Source organism: Phodopus roborovskii, unplaced genomic scaffold, assembly GCF_943737965.1.
Source record: "Phodopus roborovskii unplaced genomic scaffold, PHOROB, whole genome shotgun sequence".
Classification (NCBI taxonomy): domain Eukaryota; kingdom Metazoa; phylum Chordata; class Mammalia; order Rodentia; family Cricetidae; genus Phodopus; species Phodopus roborovskii.
The window spans coordinates 296396-320446 of NW_026126020.1; the positions used below are offsets into that span (position 1 = coordinate 296396).

General features: G+C 40.8%; 1 protein-coding gene across 1 annotated transcript; it reads right to left on the reverse strand.

Moving 5' to 3' along the window:
* Positions 1–1191: 1191 nt before the first annotated feature.
* On the reverse strand, positions 1192–23654 carry LOC127218304 (nuclear RNA export factor 2). The gene is made up of 21 exons (XM_051179345.1): positions 23616–23654; positions 18949–19127; positions 12513–12663; positions 11947–12030; positions 11728–11832; positions 11537–11617; positions 11338–11407; positions 11084–11172; positions 10854–10961; positions 10568–10677; positions 9083–9119; positions 8651–8710; positions 8514–8569; positions 8253–8360; positions 8093–8151; positions 7863–7978; positions 7731–7773; positions 7094–7166; positions 6431–6610; positions 1468–1528; positions 1192–1346 (listed from the first exon to the last, which is right to left on the reverse strand). Exons 1-21 carry the CDS (start codon positions 23652–23654, stop codon positions 1311–1313), a joined length of 1845 nt encoding a protein of 614 aa, XP_051035302.1. The 3' UTR covers positions 1192–1310.
* Between the last annotated feature and the right edge of the window lie 397 nt (positions 23655–24051).

Sequence of the window (24051 nt, forward strand, 5' to 3'; positions counted from 1 at the left end):
TTGTCTCTCTTTGTGAAGGGTCCCACAGAACTTTCCAAAAAGTGAGACTATGCGCCCTGTCATTTGGTAATGAAAATCAATGTCTGAAGGCCCTCCCCTGAGAACATGGACATGAGTACCCTGAGAGCAATGCTTCTAACAGACAGGCTACCTCTCCTGATCTCCAGCAGGGCCTAATTTCATAAGCTCCTTGTACAGGTCCTTCCAGAATGCAAGGAGGAAAAAGACAAAAAGGAAACATGGAGAGAGCTGTGAAAAGATCCACTTGCCACCCACCTGCATGCAAATCAAAATGTATCATGGTGCAGTGTAGCAGGCTTTCTTGGACTACCAGGCCCCAAATCACAACATGGATACTTATGAGTGTTTGGCCACTAGCTCTTATAACTTACTCTAACCCATTTCTCTTCATCTATGTTTTGCTTTGGGGTTTATACCTTTCTTTCACTCTCTATGTCCTACTCTGTGTCTGGCTGGCTGGCAGCTGCCTGGCTGTCTGACCCTCTTTTTCTCCCTCCTCTCTTCTTCCTACTTATTCTCTCTGCTTGGCAGCTCTGCCTACCCTCTCCTGCCTAGCTATTGGCTGTTGAGCTTTTTATTACACAAATCAGGTGCCTTAGGCAGGCAAGGTGAAACAGTAACACATCTTTACACAACTAAACATATATCCTAACATCATTAAACAAATGCAGCATAAACGAATGTAACAGATCTTTGTCTAGTTAAAGTAATATTCCACAACAGTGCAGACCGTGAAGATATTCAAATGCTGGAAAGGAGATGTAAAGTGAAGTGTAACATTTCACCACAGCCTCACTATCCTAGAGGCACCTCTTCAAAACCCAGGTCACATAATGGTTCTACAGGCCAATTGACAAAGTCTCTGGACTCCAGAGCATAATCACCACAAATAGTACACATGCTTTGCATGACGATTTATTCACAAAGTTTTCACGGAAGCAAACCTTATGGATATGCTTAGGACCAGCCAGAGGTGGAAGTGGTAGAAGTTTAGGAATGAAAGTCCTTTTGGTTCTGGCACCTCTGGCTCTTGGCTGAGGCAGGAGAAAAGTAATTCAGGACACAATGTGCAACGTGAAGTAATTCTTTATTATGAAAACAAACCCATATCTTTAGAGGAAAGCAGAGAAATCATCGCTCCTGGGGTGGCTGTGTTATCTAATTTTTGTGTTAAATTTGGGTTTTTGGTCAGACAGGCCTCTAACCCAGGCATGGGAGAGGTCTTATAACCAAAGAGAAATAATGTGTATGAGGCCGAATACCATATCCACAGGAGCAGCTTAGAATATTTATTTGAAGAATTCCTTCGGGATCTTGTTCTCATTCTGCAGGGAAAAAATTAGAATGTCAAAAGAGTCCTGAAATTGATCCCCAGGCTACCCAGACTCCATCTTGCTGACAGCACAGTGACATCCATCATTTACCCACTTGATACTCAGACCCTACCTGGAGAATAGTGAAGATCTCGGCAGCTTTGGTGTAGTCCCATCCATTGTCTTCAAGACACCTGGAGTGACAGAAATAACATGATCAGCTTAATAGAGTCAGAAAATGAAATGTCTTTGACAAGATCCAACACTGCTTCTGAGAAATGCCCTATATGGAGTAGAAATCAAGGGAACATATATCAGCATAGCAAAGGCTTTAAACAATAACCTTATAGCCAACAACATACTAAACAGAGAAAAACTAAAGGCATTGTCACTAAGATCAATGGAATAAGACACGGACGTCCCCTCTTTCCACCTCATTTCAATACAGTGCTTGAATTTTTATCTGGAGCTGAAAGAGAAGGAGCTAAAGCAGATAGATACATTTAGGAAAGGAAAAATGAAAAGAGTCTATTTGTAGATGATATGATTCTATACCTAGGGGTATACCCTAATAATTTGGCCACAACATAGTTTTGAATTAATAAATACTTCCAGCAAAGAGGTAACATATCAAATCAACAAACATTCTTAGCCTTTCAACATACCAATGACAATCATTGAGATAAAAATCAGTGACATAATTTCTGAGAAACAAATCATGAAAATAATTCCATTAACAATAGCCTAAAAAATAACTTGGAGTGTAGCCAACCAAGGAAATTAAATACTTGTACAATGAAAACTTAAGAACTTAAGAACTACAGAAAACAATAGAGGAAGAAATTAGAAGTTGTAAAATCTTCCTATACTTATAGGTCATAAAAATAGTATTGTGAAACATCTATTCTGAAAAATTTTCTACCAATTCAATACAATCCCAATAAAACTTGCAACTCTATTCTTTACAGAAATAAGAAAAGCAATCCAAATATTCATATGGAGACGCAAAAGCCCCTGCATAACTAAACCAATTCTGAGCAATAAGAATACTGCTGGAGGTATTACCATACTTGATTTCAAGTTATAGTAAAAGAATCATAGTAATACCTCCATGACTGCATAGTACAGGACTAGAGCCCGCACGCAGTTCTCAGGTGATAGAGAAGAAAGCTGTGGCCCACCACCAGCTGTGTCAACATCTTCCCTGTCCCATTATCTTGAAAAATAAAATAAATTAAAAAAATAAAAGGCCACGGAGCCTGCTGGTCATAAAAAGAAAGAAAAATCCCTACAGGTGTGCTAACCAATCTTGCCTAAATAGATGACAGTTATTATTCATTTTGTACTCTGCGACTCTCTGTAACCTTAGAAATCTTGTGAACTGAGACTAGTGGTCTCAAGCCTCCCTTCCCCTGTTCCCTTTTCAAAACACTTCACAATTGTAAACAGTGGCCTTATTCTTCTGATAGAGTGAGGTCCCAACCAGTTTGGTTCTTAGCAATAAAAAACTTTTGCTTTTGCAGTTGGGGGTCACTTCCTTGGAGGTTGAGACGGTAGGCATAACAAACCTTCTAGAAGAAAAAGCAGCAGTATACTACAGGGTATAGGTATGAGTATAAGGACTTTCTGACTGGCAACAATTGACAAATGGAACTTTATAAAATTAAAAGTTTCTGTAGAGAAAGAAAGCTGTCAAATGAGTGAAGAGACAGCCTATAGAAAAAGGAGAAATTATTTGTCAGCTACATATCTGACAGAGAATTAGTAACAAAAATAAACACAGCATAGTAACAACAAAACTCAAAACCAACCAACCAAACAAACAAACAAAATACCCAAAACAAAACAAACACAAAAACCCCCTGAAATCAAGAAAACAATCCAATCCCAATAAATATGTGCTTTGGGACTGAATATAAAGTTCTCAAAATAAATACTAATGGCTAATGCATACTTTAAAAAGTGTTCCCTTACGATTAGCCACAAGGGAAATGCAAATTAAAACTATTTTCAGGGTCCATTTCACCTCAGCCAAAATAATTATTATGAATAAAATAATGAAATGACAGCAGGTTAAGTTGAAAGGGAACTTTTATTCAGTCACTGCTAGTGAGAATGTAGACTGATGTGGGCACCATAGAAATCAGTGTGGATATTTCTCACAAAATGAAAAATATAAATTCTGCATGTTCCAGTTATGCTACCCTAACCATATCATAAATCACCCTACAACAGAATACCTGTACATCCACATTCATAATAGCTCTATTCACAGTAGCTGGGAAATGGAATCATCTACTGATAATGAAAATGTGCTACATATACACAATGGTAGTTGGATGTAGAAGACTGATGTGACCCAGAAAGACAAATTCTGTATGTGTTCTCTCCTAAGTTTGAATTTGATTTCTGTATTTAATTTTGAGTACCTATAGAGACCAGAAAGACAAAAAAGGAGCCATACAGGGACACAAAATGGGGAAAAATAGTAAAACAAAATGGTTATGAAAATACAAGAGAATACTGGCTATGAAAATGCTTAAATGGGGTTGAGGTAGGGGTACTGGGGAAATACAGATAGGAAATTAATTAAAACTAGGATGCAGGGATAAAACCAGAAATCTACTACTTTATAGACTAAATATATAAGTTTTTGTTTTTTAATTTTTAATAGATTTATTATTTTATGTATATGAGTATTTTGCCTGCATGTATGCATGTACATTATATGCATGCTTGGTGCCTAAGAAGTCCAGAAGAGGACATCTGATTCCCTGGATTAGAGTTAGATAGTTTTGAAGTGTCACATGTGAAGGGTTCCAAGCAGACCCGAACATGGCAAACATGGCACTACCAAGTTTTGCCTTTTGCTTTTCTCCTTTTTGCTAAACTGCTAGATTGCCTTCCTAAAGCTAGCCACCAAGGTCTATTCTCTAATTAGCCTCTGACTCATTCCTGAGACTGATTACCAAGGTCCAGCTATCAAAACATCAAAAGATGAGTAATCAAAATCCATTATGTTGATTCACCTAATTAAAATAATCAAAACATACCAACACATTCTAGCTCATTCTAATACTGATCTCTCCATTGTCCCTCTTATATGAACACTTGCAAAGCTGTTTTGCTGCTGTTTCTGCCTGATTCATATACAGCTACATTGTCTTTTTGCCGTACTTAATAAAGGGTCTCTTTGAATTTGTTTTGTGCTTGGAAACTGGCATTTGGGTGTGGTCTGTGCCTAATTAGGGTCCTGGGGGGAGCACTCCACAGAACTCAGGTACCTTCAATGGGGTACTGTGAGCAAAATCTTGGTCCTCTGGATGAGGACTTCAACATACAACAAGTGCTCTTAACTGCTGAGTTCTTCTCTAGCCCCTCATTTCAAAATTATAAGCCAAAACACAAATATAAACCACAGGGAATGGAGACACACTTCATGGATAGTGTTGTGTAGTAGTTTCATAACAGATTAACACCTTTCATTTTGGAGGGATGCTCATTAAGACACAAAATGTTAAAAGGGAAACAAACCAATGGATGTTTTAAGACAAGGGGATCTTGTGGACTCCACCACCCCAAGTTCATGTTAGCATGTCTATTATTATTGTCCTTGTTCACCTCATGTTTAGATAGTCATGTTGGCGAGACATTATGGGCACAGCCTCTGATATTCCTGACACAATATCATAGGTAAACTCTCCATTCTGTTGGCTCTTAAAATCTTTCTGCCCCCCCCCATTCTGCAATGATCTCGGAGTCAGCTAAGTAATGCTTAGGGAGGAAGGAAGAAATAGTCTTCTCCAGGGAAAAGCATACATGAACTGTTTATGCAATACCAAATGATCACCTTTGAGATAATAAACATTCAAGTAACATACAGAATGAGCAGGTTGTATTTATGTATTAAGAACACACACGCACACACACACACACACACACACACACACACACACACACACGGCAACAGCAACAATTAATGAAAAAGAATGTCATGAATTTGAAAGAGAATAAGGAGTAGTACATGCAATGGTTTGGAGGGAAGAAAGGGAAGAAGCAATGATGTAGTTATATTATAATCTCAAAAATTAAAATAGTTTTTAAAAAATGTGAAACCTTTCATAAATGGTTCAATAGCTTCAGAAAGTCACAGAAACTGACTAGATTCACTAGCCCTCTTCCTTCCCTAGCAGTAAGGACTGCCAAGAGACTCTCAGACCAGTTGAGCTGCCTAGAAGTCTAGCTGAGGAACCTGGAAGCAGCAGAGATGAGCAAAGCTGCCCAGACGGAAGCTCACACTTACAAAGAACACTTATCAGCCTCTTAAGCTAGAGTATGCAGTACACTCTAGCTTTCCTGCTTTTGTAAACTGTCACCTATGCTGCTATGGGTTTTGTTGATGCAGCTGTCCAGTCTTTTATGCCGAGTAACCCCTTTACATGTGTTCTTGTTCTTGTTTAAGTAATGCCAATAAAACTCACCATTTAACCAAGTTGGACTTCAGTGGTATCAGTACTTTGGATTGTCGATTCCCTATCTGGGGTGAGTTGACATTTGTTTACAGCTCCCCATTAATAGTGTCACACAACAGGTAGCTCCTCCCTGAAGTCATAGGCTTTTAGATTGCAAACCCTGGTGCCAGGTGCACAATACCTCCTATAAGTTGCTCACCAGAGAAATCTTAGAAGCAGCCAAAAGAATACAGATACCTAAAACATTGTGCTGTACCCATAGATCAGTGTCATGCTCAGCAATCATCAGAGAAGCCTCCTACTGAAGTAGAAGAAATAATTACAGAGACCCGCAACTGAACAATGTGCAGATGGAGATATCTTGGAACACTTAGCCCTAAATGGGAGGGCATCCATCCAGAACACTGTGGAAGAAAAAGTGATTTTCCATATACAAGATATACCACATGAATATTACAGTGTTTTAAATCCTGTAAAGATATCAGTATAGATTAGGATATGCTTTCCTGGGCCCACTTTGGGGAGGGGAAATAAATATCCTAATTATTTTTCTAATTGCCCGCAAAGTCCCATTATTTACTTGATCTCCCACCCCACACATTTTTTTGCACACCCAGTACTTACTTCTGAGACCAGTTAAGTTTCATTCCAGACTGCATAGAGAACGACTTCACCATTTCTTGCTGCTCTTCAGAGAGTGGAGGCTTGGAAGAAGTGTCGGCTGGTGGCAATGAAATGAAGGCATTTTGGATCTCTCTGGGGCTGGCATTCCTCACAATCAGCTCGTCATTTAGGATGCATATTCTGGAGGAAAAATAGACACTCAGACAAGTCAAGAAATGGACTTGCCTACATTACCAATGCCAATCTTACAATAACGACCAATCACTAACCAGACTGTTTCCACATTCCATCTATGCCTGGTTCCCAACATCCTTGTCTGCTTTTCTCTGTCCATCCCATTTGAAGTTCAACTTTTAAAGACTAGCTTAACTAGATTTGTGAATACAACCTCAATGTATTTACCCTGCATAACAAATCAGAGATTTGTTGTTTAATCAGAGATAAGCCCAATGTCTTGGCCAATGGCATAGCATGTAAATATCCTATCATGAAAGAACATAGTATTCTGGCCTCAAAATCTACACACTCAACCAGTAAGCTAAACTATTGGCTACTTGTTGGCTTTCTATAGTACTGAGAATATGCTGAGAATGGCACCATCATATTGTCACGTTGCTGGCTTTGGGCAGGGACAGGAATTTCCAAAAGCAACACAGCACTGACCTTGAATTGCTATAATGGGTAGCGATGAAGATCCTCGTGAAGGCACGAATACAACCTTGGCATTTTCCTTCCACTTGAAGGACAAGAAACAATAATGCTTTTTTTTAGAATAGCACCTTATTTACATACTCAAACAGCATTCCCAAGCCAGGTTTTTATGCTGAAGGGGCCAGGACCAGTCAGTTGTTGTCTCTGAGTCAGGATAGTATGGCAGGAATGGGGAGAGAAGCAACAATAATAATTCACTCCCATTTGATGTGGCCCCTACCACATTTTAGACCCTGTGAAAAAAATAACTTCCAGTGTTTGATGGGTCTTTTTCATATCTGTCACAGAGATGAACTTAATTAGTCACATTTTACAAGTAGAGAACTGGAGATGTTAAGAAACTGGCCCAAAGTTACAGAGTATGGAATTGGAATGAGAATCAACAAACTCTATAGCTGGTGTCCCTTGCCTGTGAGCTATGAGAGAGAAAGGCACAGACTCAAGTCAGATTGGGATGGTTTGAGACAGCAGAACAGAGGAGGGTATGGAGGAAAAGTGCAGAATGAGAGAATCTGGAAGACTTCTCAGGGGTGCCCATCCAGGGGAGGAACCAAAGGGGACCTAGAGAGAAAGTTTTACAAACACTCACCTTCTTTGAAGAACCCATTGACAGAAAAACAGAGCATTATGTCCTGAAAGGGAAGATGGTATAAGTATGAATTCAGGCTCTTACATACCTCCATTTTTCTGGGTATGGCCTACAGAAGGCCCAGATACTCACTGTGTGTAAACACAAGTCCACCCAGAAAGAGCAGAAATCATGCTGAGTTTTGGGTAACAAACTAAGAGAGTCCACGATGTCCTGTTTTGTGTGCTTCAGCAATCGCATTCGCATATCTACAGAGGAGTGAAGAAGCAAAGATCAGGGGCATGATACAACCTGTTCATTGCCCCCCCCCCCATTTTTCTCTTTACTCCCTCACTCTGCCCAGTCTTCTCCATCACACTTACATGAGTCTTGCAGTTTCTTTATATCTCTGTTATATTTGAAATACTCTTCCAGGTTGCTCCTAGGAGAAAAGAGGAACAGAATTCTATGTTCCACCTAATATAGGAATTTCCTAGAGAGAGGCACATGACTCCAGAACAGAGTTAGAGCTGTGATACGTACATGTCTGGGTCATTGAAGTTGAAAGGGATGGCCAGGGAGAAGCAGGCCTCATCATGGTAAGCATCAAGGAGACGAAATCGATCTCCATTATCATAAAACAAGTAGTATCTAGTAAGGGTAAGGAGCATAAAATAAGGGAACAGCTTATTTCTGTGTTCTGAACCCTAAGTGAGATCTAAAATTTCCTGTTGGAAAATGTGATAAGGCAGTCCAGCATGGCTCAGCTTCCCCCCACTTTCTTGTAGTCCAAGGGGTACTTACTCCTTCAGAAACCGTAGAACTAGATTTTTTATGACTTCAGAATCTGTACGTGTTTCCTGAAATAGAAAGTAATTTCAGACTATAATCTAATGAAGTTTCTTTTGCAACATCACATATCTTTCTTTGTCCCTTTTCACCTTGCATAACTGGGGAACTTCTATGTCCATTTGTGCTGGTAATATTAGCTCCTTGCCATCCTGGGGAAAAGATGAAAAGGTTAGCAATACACTGGGTAAATGGCACTGAATGTCTAAGAAGATTCAGAGACCCAAAGGGAAAAAGGCCAGAGGCAGGGTTTTAATTGACCCTGAAATTGACCCAGGGTGATACAATGAGCCTCTGTTTGATGGAGTTGTGGAAATCTCTATTGTATGGAACATTTGTGTGACTGTGTTGCTTATGGATACTTTCACATGGAAAATATTGATTTTTTCAGGAATCCACATAATCTAAAATGAATGACAGTCTGATACAAACATGTAATCTACATGAAAAAATAGCAAGTTTTAGCGCAGGTGTGAAGATAATTTATGAGAGGAAGCTAAGACAATGTTGAAGTAGGAACTTACCAGGCGCAACAACTTGGGAAATAGGTCCCTTATCGCACTGTCCAAAAACCAAAAGAAGTGATTAGCAGTTCAAGTTTAACAAGCTTTTCTTCCTTTTGGGGCACCTATTTATTTTCATCCCTCTTTCTTTCCCAGAGTAGCCCAGGATCCATGGCCTTTTCCTCTCCTTGCCTATATTGTTTTCCTCAGAGTACCCACAGAAGAATCTGCAGGGAGCAAGGCACTGGGTAGGAGTCCAGGGCTCTGCCACCTTGTTAGGTATCCAGTTTTCTACAGGATGCTGAAACAGGGACTGAGGAAAGTAAGCTCGGGACTCAAGAAACAGGAAGGTGGGGAAGTGGCAACAGAAATGAAGTTGAAGGTGGGAGATGTCAGGGAGACATAAAAGGGTAGAGGCAAAATAGAAGATACCCAAAGGGAATGGGAGATGATCTGTCTGGCCTGGTGTTAGAGGTCAGGGAGTGGGTAGGTAGGTAGGTTAGTTTCTAGTTAAGTAGAGACAGATGGAGGGAGGATTAGAGGCCTCTGGAAGACTGTTTTTCTGTCTCTTTAACCTCTTCTGCTTTCAGCTCCCTAGTGGTATCCCACTTCTGGATCCTTGATCTAGCAAGTTCATCATATTTCCCTTCAAGGAGAGTAGCACTCCCAAAATGGCACAGAGAAAGTAATGTCCATGTCAGCATTACCCATGGTCTCAACTCTCAGTTTAGAGCAGTACAGCCTTCAGGGAAGCCTGGAACAAATCAGGGATAGTTCAGGAACAGGAACAGAAGGCTCCTCTCAGGACAGGAGAGGATTAGTGGTGTGATTTGGATGTCAAGTGGGAGGGTTCTGGAGGAGTCTGGATGCTCTGACAAGTGTAAAACCACCCAGACTAGGTGAAAGGTAGAAGGTAGGGAAGAAAGAAGGGATTTATGAGAGCACAGTCAAACATATAGAGAAGGCAGAGCCTATCTTCCTCTTAGAGGATCAGAAGTACCTACTTTTGCAGAAGTGCATATTAAGAGTAGTGCAAGCCACAAGGTGGTCACTAAAGGGAATGGTGCTTGTGATGGTTAGTTCTGGTTGTGGACTTGACCTAAAATAGAATCACCTGAGTAGGGAGTCTCAGTGAGGAACTGTCTAGACTAGGTTGACCTGTGACATGCCTTCAAGGGATGAGGTGAGAAGTCCCTCCCAGAACATAGATGGCACCATTTCACTAGCTAGGCTTTGGACTGAAGGAAAAGAAATCATGAGCTGAGCACTAGTATACATTTATGAATGCATTGCCCTCTCTTCTTGGCTGTGCATGTGATATGATTAGTTCCTTCAAGTTCTTATCACATTAACTTGGAAGCAATGATGAACCATAACCTGCAACTTAAGCCAAATAAGCTGTTTATCCCTTAAGTTGATTTTGACAGTGTATTTTATCACAGCAATGAGAAACAAAACTATGACACTAGCAATGAAGGGGGAAAAGACTCAGCAGGTATTATGTACCTTATATACTCAGATTGATCCGAGAAGTGGTTGCAGAAGGGGTTCCCTTCTAGCCACAACTCTTCCAGATTTAGTTCCTTCACCTTCTCCAACTCCAAAATTGATTTCAGCTGATAAGGATGGGAAAGAATAGGTAAAATTTTCCCAAGGAAAGAGAAACCTTGCAGCCCAGTAACTGCATCTTCCACCCTCCTTCATAAGTGTCTACCTACTGCTTTACCATAACCCCCCCAGTGTGCACTACCACATACACACAACCCAACCCACATCTGGCTCCCCTTCTCACTTTATTTTTGGAGAGGTTCAGAATCTTAACTTGAGGGGCCTTCTCTATCATATCCGACAGCCCATCCAACTGGTACAATTTGTTGTTGCGCAAGTTCAAGGCCAACAGCTTGAAGGAGGCAGAATTAAGAGACATGGTTATGAATTCTAGTGCCTTGGTAACAAAGGTTCCCTTTATCCCATCTCTTCTAACCCCCCACTTATATAAATTCACTGAGTCTACGGCCTCACTTCAGGGATATTTCTTTGAATGATCTGTAGTGTAGCCACCATGCAGCTTCTTCGATTCAGCATCATGTCAATATCATTGTCCATAAAGTCTTCAGAAAGTGGAACAAAAGGAATTAGAAGGTTGTCAGGTGTTCATTTGGATCAGCACTGGTACAGATAGACACCCTTCCCAAATTCCCATCCCCATGCTTTCTTCTTAGGAAAATTCTTATACCCTCACATGACCTAGATAGAATTTCTTGAGTTACCCATACCTTGGTCAAAGCGGAACCTCTGGAGGTCCAGAGCCTTCTGAGAGGCATTGTATCGTTTCATCACAGTCACCTGCAGACACAGAGGTAGAGAGAGTGGCTCTAAGGCTCTGGGTTCATAGCATCAGGAATGTCAGGGAGTGGGGGGAAAAAGAAGTGGGTCTGTGAAGAAGACACACAACATGCCTTGAGTCTGCATTACCTGTAGCTGTTCCATTTGTTCTGATGTGAACTTATTCTGCACAGAATAGGGTACAACAGAAGGACTGACAATGATAGATATCTGTAAGGAGGAGAGGCAGGTAAGTACTGTGACCTCTAATTCCAAAGATGATGCTCATCTCCTGGCCAGTCACCACCCCTTTCAGGGCTAACTACAGAGAATGCACACACCTTTTGGTTTGTCTCATCATAGATCTTGTTGTTGACATCCTTCAATGCAGAGGCAGTTCTAGCATTCTGGACAAAGAACCGGACCCGGTGTTTGTCATAGTGGAACTATGGGAAATAAAAGAAAAAAGAGAGACATTAGAAGGTAGCAGCTAGCTCCTGGTGAGCTTGGCCTCCCTCCTCCATTCCCTTGTGTCTATCTGGCTTCATCAGCCTTCTTACATCAACAGGGTTTAAAGGTACCCTGCAGAGGTCCTGGATTGATTTTATTAGCCATGTCTTGTCATACTTTCTTCCATTTGGAATCTATATTTACAAATAAAAACATAGGAGAGAAGAGAAAAGAGATGGCATGGAGTCAGAATGGAGAACAAACTTTACTACCAGCTTTAAAGAACTTCTAAGGGGATCTCTGACATGATTATTGTTTTTGTGTGTGTGCTAAACATAGACTTCCACAATTAATGGTTCTCAACCTGTGGGTTGTAACCCTCTGGCTGTTGAATGACCCTTTCATAGGGGTTACATATCAGATAGTCACATCATAGTTCATTACAGTTATGAAGCAGCAATGAAAATAATTTTATGGTTAGGGACAGTTACCCCAACATATATAACTGTATGAAACAGTCTTAGCATTAGGAAGGTTGAGAACCTCTGTCCTAGGTCCTTCCTCTCTTCATGCAGTAGCATTCCTCCAGGTAATTGTTTTGTTGTGATCAATATGATCATTTTTCTTTTAGGGTCCAGAAAATTCTATCTAATACCAACTTTATTAGGATACTCACTGTGACCTTGAACCAGGTGCCCTGGATTTTATTTTCAGCACCCAGACCAGTCTCACTCTCCTCTAGTGTATCTTCCCACACAGAAGGAAAGATTTGGTCATCATCATTGTATTTTCTTCTCCTCTTTTTGGGTCCCGTGGCATAAGGACCACTAGGAAAGAGAAAGAAGCAAAATGGCTATAAAATGCTAACCTTTATGAATCGTCTCGTCACTAATACTATGGTTGCAGTTAGAGCTGGTAAACTAATATTCAGTCTCTATCACTCTTTGGTTTTCCAGTGAAAGAAGGCCACAGACAGTGAAAGAGTTGCATAGTTCCAGGGGCTGCTACCTGCCAATTAAGCTACTTGGCTGTGTACTATGTTACTCTGGAATCCCTTATTGTCATCCCTTCTGAACATCCCTTAATGCTGTGCTTTTATTATTCTCTTGGAATTTTCAAGATAGAAGTACATACCCAGGATGTCCGAACTGATGGTTCTTTCTGTCAAATTTATGTCTGTTATAATTTGAATTTCTCTTTCTTCCTTGAAAAACACTGTGATTATCCATGTTGTATTCTGAAATTAGACACAATACCAGTTTGAAGACACAGCATCATGTTTAATATAATATGAACAATTGTTAACCAGATAAGTATGTTTTCCCAGGCCTAACCAACCCTACACAACCTGTGCTCTGTCCTAGCTTGGTGCCTTTGACTGACTTACCCTGCCTGTACCTTCCCCAGTACCAAAACCCAAGCCTAGTCCCAGTCTAGTAAGCCTGCACTTTTCCCAATCTTGAGTTTTGGGTTAGGGGCACCTTCTGTGTGCCAGCCAAGCTTGTTGTGTCCACATTAGACACACAACCAACAAAACAAGTACACATGTCCAAGGATCACTTTAAAAACACAAACATTATAAAGGGTCAAGACCCGATATCCTCCCCCACCAAATTTATCTGTCCTATAGAAATGTTCTCCAGAGAAAATAACGTAGATGAACCCCAGGGTACAGAATTCAGAAGAACATTCAAACTCCACCAAAACTTTCAAGAAGACACTGACAGTTAAATGAAACCAAAGAAAATGAATTTAAATAGAATGTTAATGTTTTTCAAATGGATTAATGACCCCAATTTGAAATCTAAAATACCAATACTTGTAGAAGAAAATATAGGCAGTAACCCACAGGACATATGTGTAGGGAAGAACTTTCTGAATAAGAATCCTTTTCCCCAGGAATTAAGACCAATTGTTTACAAGTTGAACTTCATAAGAATAAAAATTTCCTTCAATCAAGTGAAGAAGAAGCCCACAGAATAATTGAGAATTTTCGCCAGCCACACATCAGACAGAAATTAAGATCCAGTACATGTAAAGAACTTAAAAACGAAGAGCCAAGGAAACAAATCACTCATTTACAAAAGGCTATATACCTGAACAGAAAGTTCTCAGAAGAAGAAGAAGGAGAAGGAGGAGGAGGAGGAGAAGGAGAAGGAGAAGGAGAAGGAGAAGGAGAAGGAGAAGGAGAAGAAGAAGAAGAAGAAGAAGAAGAAGAAGAAGAAGAAGAAGAAGAAGAAGAAGAGAGCAAGCTAAGTGTTCATCTCCCTAGCAAGTAGGTAAATTCTAATTAAAACAACTTCGAGATTTCATCTTCCCCAAGTCAGAATAGCTAAGATTAAGAAAACAACTGACAACAAATACTGGCAAGGAGATAGAGATTGGTGGGATTGCAAAGTGGTGGGGCCACTCTAAACATCACAGTAGAGAATTTTTAAAAAGCTAAAAATGAATCTTCCAGATGACACAGCTATACTATTCCTTGGTATTTGCCAAGAAGAGTCTACTTCCTAGTCCACAGATGCTTGCTCAGTTGTCACAATAACTAGGAAATGGATATAACCTAAATGTTATTTAACTGATGAATAGTAATAAAATGTAGTACATATACACACTGGAATATCATTCAGCTACAAAGAAAAATGAAAATTTCAGGTAAATGACTGGAACAAGAAAATATTATGTTGAGTGAGGTAACCCAAACACAGAAAGAAATACTGTGTGTTCTCTCAAATTATGGTTCCTAGCCAAATCTTCAGGTGTGAGTATATAACCTGAAGTAATTACAAAAACAGAAAAGTAAAAAGACACCATGGCACAGGGAGAGCTAGAGAAGGGTACTGAATAGCAAAGATACAGGTGATATTAAGGACGAATGTTAAAAAATGGGGGTGGGGGCTTTAAATGGAGAGAGAGGACAGAGGAAAATACAGATAGAGAGAAAGGGATAAATAACAGTAAGAAGGTGTAGACACAATCAGTGTTTCATGTACGCATACATACTCACAGTTTAAATGAAGTTAAGTCTCTTGGGATGATGAAACTCTCCCAAGAGCCACGGACTAACAAAACCTAGAGTACAAGTCATGAGACACTTCCTTCTGAATCATTGCTCACAGGTTCATAACAATATAGACTATTGCTGTTGCCCTTGGTTACTTCTCAGAAGTTCCTATTGCTGAGGTCATCACAGAACTCAATGAACTTGAGAATGTCTGTCTCAAAAGCCTCTTCCCTGAGGACTAGGTTTTACAGTCCTGGAAGGTGCTATAAATGTTGCCAAAGGAGGGAAGAAATTAATAGTCCTACCCAGATGTGATGTCTATAAACTACAATAAAGACCAGCATGGCAAGATTCCCTTAAAGATATAATAGTGGCACATATCTTGGTAGTAAGAAACAGTTGTCTAGTTGTATTCAAGGCCTGCTGAGTCAGAGGCCATTACAGAAAGCCACAGCTGGTCAAAATGCAGCAGATTCCAACTGACTTGGGGTGCCTAGCCCTACTAATACATCTAAAACCCAATTCCTACATTTTAGGCTCAAAGAACATTTCAGAAGAAGGGGCAGAATGATTGTAAAAGACTCAGTCTACTGCATGGTTGCGATTTCTAGATACGACAAGGAAGCTACACCTAAGAAATCTCAATACAACTTTTTTAAAATACCTACACTATGACATGATCAGTTGACAGGCAGCAAGGATGGGGAAATGTTTATGGGACTATACTCTTAGCTGAAGAGCTACAGTAAATTAAAGACTGCCGAGAAAGGGACAATTAGTCTTCCCTATTCAGCAGGCAATATTTATATATTTGTTTACATACATACAACAATACTAATCTTTATAAACTTTGGATATGAGATATGAGAGAACAAGGTTGGACAGAGAAAAGGGAGGAGGAAATGATGAAATTATATTATAACTAAATAAAAATTAAAAACAGGACATTACTAGTAGTTACACACTTTGATCATATGATAAGGATTTAATTTCAGAAAGTAACTGTTGTCTGCTGACTTTTTAAAATTAATGGATTTTTAGCTAAAGGGAGCAAGGAAAATGAAAAAGATGGGTTTGAAGACCACTATGCTATGTCAAAAATACTAAATACACATAAATTTGAGAAAAACACTCTATTATCACATTCTATATTAGCAGCAATGTATAAATTCCTATAATATGAAAGTGCTTTTACCCGAATGACAGGATGGCTCCGATTTCTCGGATGATAGATCACAGTGTTGTTGCTGTAGGTCCGAGTCAGTGTTATACTGTGTGGCAGAAGGCCTGAGGTAAGAGAAGAATGTGAGTGGTGTGTTTCACCTATAAAATATCACGAACTAGAAGGTTTATACCCTTAATACAATATTTTTATCTTATTTTTAAACAGGATTCCTGGCTGGCATGGCCTTCGCTATATACACTAGCCTGGTCTCAAATTGCCAGCAATACTCCTGGTTTCTGCCTCTCGATGAGTGCAATTTACAGGCAGGGGCCATCAACCACATCCAACTTCAATACATTTGAATACCTCAAATCCTCAAAACAATAGTCCCATGATTTACTTTACTTACCTAATACTATTTTAATGCATCTCATTTGTAATTTTACTTAATATGCTTAAAATATACCGTTATTCATACATAAAGTTACAGAGAGTGTTTTCAAGAGGGAGTGAAAAAAAGTAGTGGTTAGAAACTTGGCGAAAGGAAAACAAAAGAAATGCACACCACAAAAACTTTGAAAAACAACCGAATTTCAAGCAAATACTCAGAAACAAACTGTGTATGTTTACACGATAGCTAGATTCACATTTCCAGTACTTTTCAAAGTCTTCCTCCCCGCCATGGAAGGCCTCACCCTCCCTGGGGGTCAGAAAGGAAGGGTTGGGGTTTGGTGGGGATGATAGGGGAGGATGGGAGGGTAAGGGAACTGGGATTGGCATGCAAAACAACCTTGTTTCAAATTTAAATAAATAATGAAAAAACACCCCAAAATCATAATTCGTAAGATAAAAAATGAAAATGATGGCATAAAAATTTAAAAAAAAAGAAAAAAAATTAACATGGCTGAACATGTACCTCCATAGTAGTATATAGAGATCTTTGTGTATATGCCAAGGAGCAGTGTGTTAGATCATATTCTATTTTTAGTCTTTTTGAGGAACCTCTAGACTGATATACAAACTGGTTTTGATTTTATGCATGGTGACATGTAAAGTCCTAGTTTAATTCTTCTACATGTATACATTCAGTCTCTAAGAGCACCATTCATGAAAGATGGTATATTCTCTCTAATGTGTGCCTTTTTTATCTTTGTCAAAACTTGGGTGGCTGTATTACATGGATTTTTATGTGGCTCCTTAAATCTATTCCATTGGTCAGTGTGCCTGTTTTCTACCAATACCATACTGGCTTTATTAATATGATTCTATTATAACTTGATACTACTTTCAATAAGACAAATGATGGTAAAACAAAACAAAAGCAAAGTCTTTCTTCCTCTCTTTTAAATTAGTTTAAAAAAACAAGAGGCAGAAATTAAGAATGGATTTGGAATGGTCCATAAGACCCGACATTTAAGAAATTGAGCATTTGGGAGGCAGAAGCAGCAGCATCCCTGTGGGTTTGAGGCTAGCCAGGTCAACAGAACTAGTTCCAGGACAGCCAGGTCTATGCAAAGAAAATCAAAACAAAACAAAAGGGATGAAGATAAACATTAACAAAAAGTCATAAGAGGAACCATTAGTTTTTCAAGCAAAGTTTTAAAAGGCAAATGACTCACAAACAATAAATAAAAAGGTGATAAGGAAAAGATGAGGCTTCTGGTGCAGCAAGGCCCCGAAAAGACTGCTTAGTTTGAATTGCAGCTGTGGCCTCTTGGCTTCCTACACCATTTTCCTTGCCAACACTTCTCTGCCCCACCCCCATCCCGCCCCAGACAGAGTGAGCAACTTCACCTCCCCACCCTGTTCCGTCCTGGTTCCCGAGTCTCCCCGCACTGATTCGCCTCTACTCCCCACCCCAGCACCCTGCTACCCCTTTCCCTGCTGCTCCTTCTCCTCCCTCACTAAAGATTTCCCGTGGCTACTTCTCCCCACACTGGCCGTTTTGCCTTTCCTGCCAGCATCGCCTCCCCACAATGGCTTTCCCTTGGCAGATTCTCCTCCCCAAAGAGGCTTCCCCCATTTCTGACCGCTTAGCCACCCCTCAGCACCCCCCCCCCCCCCCCCGAGCTCTGCGCGGCTCGGCTGCTTCACCTCCCCAGCACGTCTCTTACCCCACTCCCATTACTTCGTTTCCCCACTACGTCCCTAGGCCCCACGCCACTCTGCCTACCCTTGGTTGCCATGTATTCTTTAGGTGGTCTTTGCTTTCGTGCTTAGCAGCTTTGCCACCCCAAGGTTGCTTTGACACAATCGCAAGATTGCTTTGCCACCACTACTTGCTTTTTGCCTACCAACAGGCAGAAGTTTCTTGCTCACTTCACTTATCGGCTTTCAAATCCTGAGATGGTGGGTCCCAGCTGTGAGGCCACCCTGCCACCACTTTTCCTCTCCTCCCTGCTGCTTTTTTGTGACCCAATTTCTCGCCGCTTTTCCGCCATTCCCACTGCCTCTCAGCTTCCCTCCTCAGCCGGGAGCCCTCAGTGTTACCACCATAGGACCAGACCTCCGGTGGCTCCTGGATAAGATTCCTGCCCACCCCACTCACTGCTCATAGGATTTCTCTATCATAAGTGCTAAAGTTCGGCCACATTCATAAAATTTCCCTTTGCCTCCATGGCAACCTCCCACTTCATCATCTTATCAGGCTACACCTCAGCAAACCAGTAGAACAATCTAGGCCTCTTACCAGAAAACCACCTACCCCACCATCAGAGATAGAAAAATCGGTGGGAAAGCTGAGAAACGAACTGATCTGACTTCAAAACAACTTGATTCAAACTCTAGTCAGAGCCGAAGCCGGAAGGAATCATAGCTCCTAAACATTCGTTCCTTTTTAGAACTGCGGAAGCCGCCATTAGTATAATTAATAGCTGAAGCTTAGCAATTATTTTTAGAGATGCGAATAAGATTGAGAAAAACCTTGCAGCTTTGGCATCTTACCTGTCTTCCAGATTCTTGTCTGGAGAGGACCACATCATGGCAAAGACTAAAGCACCCCTGGCTCGCTCGCACGGTTGGCTCGCACGGTTGAGTTGGTCGTCTCCAGGAAACGTGCCTCGTGCGTGCTCTGGGCGTGCTCCTTGAGCACTGAATGCGCTGTTTTCAAGTGCTGGAGAAGACTGTGCATCACGTGACCACAATCGTCACTTGATGGATAGCTGAGACTCACGTGATCATAGCGTGCTACAGTAAAATCAAGAATCAGCCATAGAGTAGATTTGGCCCAGGCTGCTTTGACATTTTTGTCAGCCCTATTATAGTTTAGAGCTCCCTGGCTACAGGAAGCGGTGGATTATTAGCACAATAACTCATTTTTATTTAAGAATAAAATAGGAAGTGTGTCTTTAATTCCAGCACTCAGGAGGCAGAGGCAGGCAGATCTCTTTGAGTTCGAGTCCAGTCTGATCTTCAGGGCGAGATCCAAAACAGGCTCCAAAGCTATAGAGAAACCCTGTCTCGTAAAACCAAAAAAAAAAAAAAAAGCCAAATAATGATGATGATGATGCAGCTGAACCTGACACCATGTGTGTGTGTGGGGGGAGGGGGAAACAACATCTGCAGGACCTTACACTGGGAATGTAGAATGCTTGACATGTGACATGTGGAAGATCGATATTCTGTACCTATCACTGAGAGAGAGATTTTATATATAGATATCTATATATCTTGAGGTCTGAGGCTTCTACATGCTCATACTCTGTAATGGACATGTGACTAAATAACAATAATCACTGGGAACTGGCCTTTTGGAATCTGTTCCCCATGCAGAGATGTAGGGGGAGGAGCTTTGTCCTGCTTCAACTTGATGTACCATGCTTTGTTGATTCCCTGGGAGGCCTGTCCCTTTCTGAATGGAGGAGAAGTGGATGCAGGGGTAGATGGAAAGTGGGGGGAGGGAATGGAAAAGAGGAAGGAGGGGAGACTGTGCTTGGTATGTAAAATAAATGGAAAATTTTTAATAAAAATATAAGAGTGAGCACCCCAGTGCTATAGTGACTGAAAAAACAGATCTAACACATGACCAAATCAGCATACAAGGAGAGACAACATAACTAATAGATGGAATTTTAGTATTAACAAAATGGTAGTATCCATATCCATGGCACCTATAGACTCAGGAACCCACAATGCTCAAGGCAAAGTGTAAAGCATCTATATGTGTTTGGGCCTGAGGTATGAGAACCTGAATATGCAGACACACAAAGAGTGTCTGCAGCATATCACCTGACTTGTGCAGAGGCTTGGACTGTGTGTGTCCATGTGTGCAGCTTCCCCAGTCCATCAATAGGCATCAGTTCCCACTTGGAAGAATGGGGTAAAAAAAAAAAAAGTAGGGGAAACTTCAATATGAAACATACAATCTGTTCTCAATTTTTTTTATTTAATTTTTTTTGTGTTTTGTAGTACTGTGGATTTAATCCAGAGCCTTGCAAGCACTAGGCAAGTGGTTTTCCACAACTCTTGGTGTTTTTCCAAGCACCTCAAGCCCTCAAGTCTTATAAACACCTCCCCTCTCTCCCTACTGGTGGGCAGTACCAAATACCAATCTTCTGCGCACGCACGCGCGCGCGCGCGCGCGCACACACACACACACACACACACACACACACACACAGGGTGAGGTGTAATGGGAGAGCCTGCCTATCATTGCAACTGTTTGATTCCCAAGTGTTAGCACCTAGGCTTTGAGTTGCCCTTTGTGACTGCTCTCTTTTGTGATTGCTACCTTCTGTTTGAGGCATGTAAATCTTATCTGAATATTTCCTAAAAGGTTCAAAGCCCATGAAAAACTTGGTTGTGGGAGGATTCAGAAAACTGAAATGTGCTGTAACTGGGAAATGCTTTGGCATTTGTCTATTTGGGGGTGCTTTAGATAAGAGGCTTTGGCATGTGGAAATTGACTTGCTAAGGTATGAACTGTATAACAATAAAAATGCTTTTTGCAAAGCTACAGACAGTTCACCATAAGCTGGCTCCCCTACAGCTGCAAAGGCTAAAAGTATTCCAAGAGTGACCCTGTTCCTTCCATGGACCCATGTGAATCAAACGTCCAACACAATGGTGCTGTTTCCAGACTATGGACCCTTTAATATTAAGGTTTTATCTGGCCCCAGGCCCTTCCACTTATTGACCCTCTCTAACTCTTCCTGAGTCTTATGTTTGGTATGAGTAAAGGCCCATGATCCAACCCTCACATGGACTGAGGAAGACAGATACAAGGAGGTGATAGCTAATGTGGCTACAGACTAGTAGCCCATATTTCGTATTGACCATTGTTTATTGCTCACTGATGCCCCCTCTTAAGTATCTGGTTGTTTTGGAAAAAGGAAAAATGTGGGAGTGTATCTTTTAAGATAGCTGTACAGGTTTTACAATTCTATACATGACCTGTAAGATGTCCCCTCCAACTGCCAAAAACAAGGGAGTTTCTATTGGAAAAACTGGGGTAAACACAGGCTTGCTAGAAACACAAATACAACACACACACACACACACACACACACACACACACACACATATATAAACCCTCACAACGATAAGGATTACACAATTTAAAAAATGTAATCCAATGACCATAAAATTAAAGTTCTGGAAATTTCTTAAGAATGATTCTGACCTTTGAGAAACAGGAAGAACCTGGGGAACTAAAATCTATGCCACAGGAAGGGGACCAATGGGATAGATTTATTATCCAGGAAAAAAAAAATAACTACCCCTTCCCAAGTCCCCAGACTTTGGGTCCTAACGAAGATCTCCTACCAGTGCCAAGGTTCTGACAAACTCTCTTCTCCAAAAAACACAACTGGGGCAAGAGTTCCACCTCTTAATGTCTAGAAAGCTGAGAGACCCCTTCCATCTCTACTCTTGATAATCCAGGATAATCACCTTGTATTAAATCCTTGATTACTAACATCAATTTCATTTTTCTTTATAACTTAAAATAGTCTGAGCCCAAGTGTTTCTTAAGATGGTTTTAATGCTGATTAGGGGCACAGGAACAAGTTCATTTTTCCTGTTGTTTAAGGGATTAAAAGGTAGACAATAAGAATTACAAGAGATCTTGGGGAGTCCCAGTTTAGCTTCCATATTTTATCTGGGAAATCAGGGTTCTCTCTCGTGATTCATTCATTTGTTTCTTTGAAACAGGCTCTCTCTGTTTATGTAGCCTTGGCTGTCCTGGAATTCTCTCTGTAAGCCAGGTTGGCCTCAAATTCACAGATATCCATCTGCCTCTGTCTCCTGAGTGCTGGGATTAAAGGCATGCGCTCCCACACCCAGCTACCCCCTTGTTCTTAGTCTCATTTATGAAGAAAAATGGCTCAAATGAAGCTCTAGGACAATTTGTTAAAGTTAAAAAAAAAGGCAAGGGGTAAATCTCTCCTCCGCTCCAAGGAGAGGAGGAAGATGGAGAAAAGAAGGAAAAAAGGGCAAAAAGAAGTCATCACATTTGAGATGAGTGTGACGGTCAACCACATGGTAGAGAGGAGAGCTTTAGAAAAAGAGTCAGGTATTGGAGAGAGGGATCAGCACTGTCTGCTCATGCAGAGGACCTGGGTTTGGTTCCCAGTATCACACAATAGCTTTTAATCTTCCACAACTCCAGCTCTAGGGTATCTGATACCCTCTGAACACAGTGGGCAACAGGAACATACACACAGGCACAACACTCATGCACATGATATAAAAATATTTTTTAAAGAAAAGTAAGTAATTCAAAGTGTTGGGAAATTTGAAAGCATATGTAGACGTCGGTCAGTTCGAAAAGGAGACAACAGAAGAAAAGGAAAAGGAACAGTTGACAGTCTTCTGAGTAAAACCTTAGAAAAAACAGACAAGCCCAACCAAACCTTATAGTGGCTTCTATGGACTGCAGAAGGTGACAGGAATTCTGAGAAGAAAAACTCCACTATGCTAAGGAGAATCTGCCTTTCTAAGAGTGAACAAAGGCATGCCTCCACCTACAGGTAGATTTCGGTGTTTTGTTTGTTTGCTTGTTTACTATGACAAATTAACTGGCACAAACCTTAATATTTTTTAATAGTTTATAGAGCTGAACACACAATTTCTTTTGGGGAACAGCTGCATGTGTCTGCCAGGTACTTTCAATATCCATTCTGGTTGTAGAAAGGTTGCCTCAGGGTGGGCCATTGTGGGCTCAAGCAAAGATGTAGCAAGGATCACTTCAAGAACAAAGCTTTTTGGGTGGGTGAGGAGGGGACAGCTGGAGATGCATGACTATGTGGAGGGAAGGATCTTGCCATTGAGAAATTTCCAAGCTGAGTTCAACTAAGGCTTGTGTTTGGTATCTCCAGATACCTCCAATACCTTGGAGACACGTTTTCTTGTACAGAGATCAAGTTATGGGATGTCATACAGGAGACTTGTAGACATCCTGAGGAGGGGACTGAACACAGGGGAAAAAGCCACGACTCATCAGTGTGTCAGTGGCACAAGGTAACAAACCATCAATTATCTATCATCATTTGAATAGGTTTTGTGAGCTAAGATGTCCTCTCCTGTTATATGTCTCAAATCTGAACCAGGAAAGATGGGAAAAATTTCACCTTCTGCTGGAAATGATTAAATGTATTTGCTAGCAGGCATACCTGGAGGGCTTGGCCTGGTTTATGCTTTTTAGTCAGCATCGTGAGGCACTGCTTTACCACCTTATGGGGTAATACTGGATACTATGTCCCCTTCCTGGTGGGAGAGTGTAATCTCCATTCTGAAGAACTCTGATTCAGAAGCAGGCACACAAAACTGAATGAATAGACAAAAAATGTTCTTGAGTGGCTTCTAAGTTTCCTTAACTACAAAAGGGTTTGTTTTTCTCTTCTGTATTACTCTAAGGATTAGATGATGGAAGAAAAAAAATTTGTGCCATGTCTAAACTGCAGGAAGTGGAATTAATGCTAAGTGGAAAATAGCAAGCTTGTTTCCTTTCCCCCATCTGAAGACAAGGAAAGTGCAAGCAAGCATATGCTGCCTGGAATTGACTCTCCTAGTTTCCTACTAACCCTATGAAGCCATCACAGAGGACTA

What these genes read in the sequence shown, in the direction of transcription:
- LOC127218304 (XM_051179345.1), bottom strand. Translation starts at nt 23,654, where the DNA reads ATGCTGACTAAAAAGCATAAACCAGGCCAAGCCCTCCAG. An exon ending in TACCTTTAAACCCTGTTGAT is followed by an intron (nt 11,833 to 11,946) that starts GTAAGAAGGCTG and finishes TATTTCCCATAG; the next exon opens with TTCCACTATGACAAACACCG. An exon ending in AGATCTTCACTATTCTCCAG is followed by an intron (nt 1,347 to 1,467) that starts GTAGGGTCTGAG and finishes TTTTCCCTGCAG; the next exon opens with AATGAGAACAAGATCCCGAA.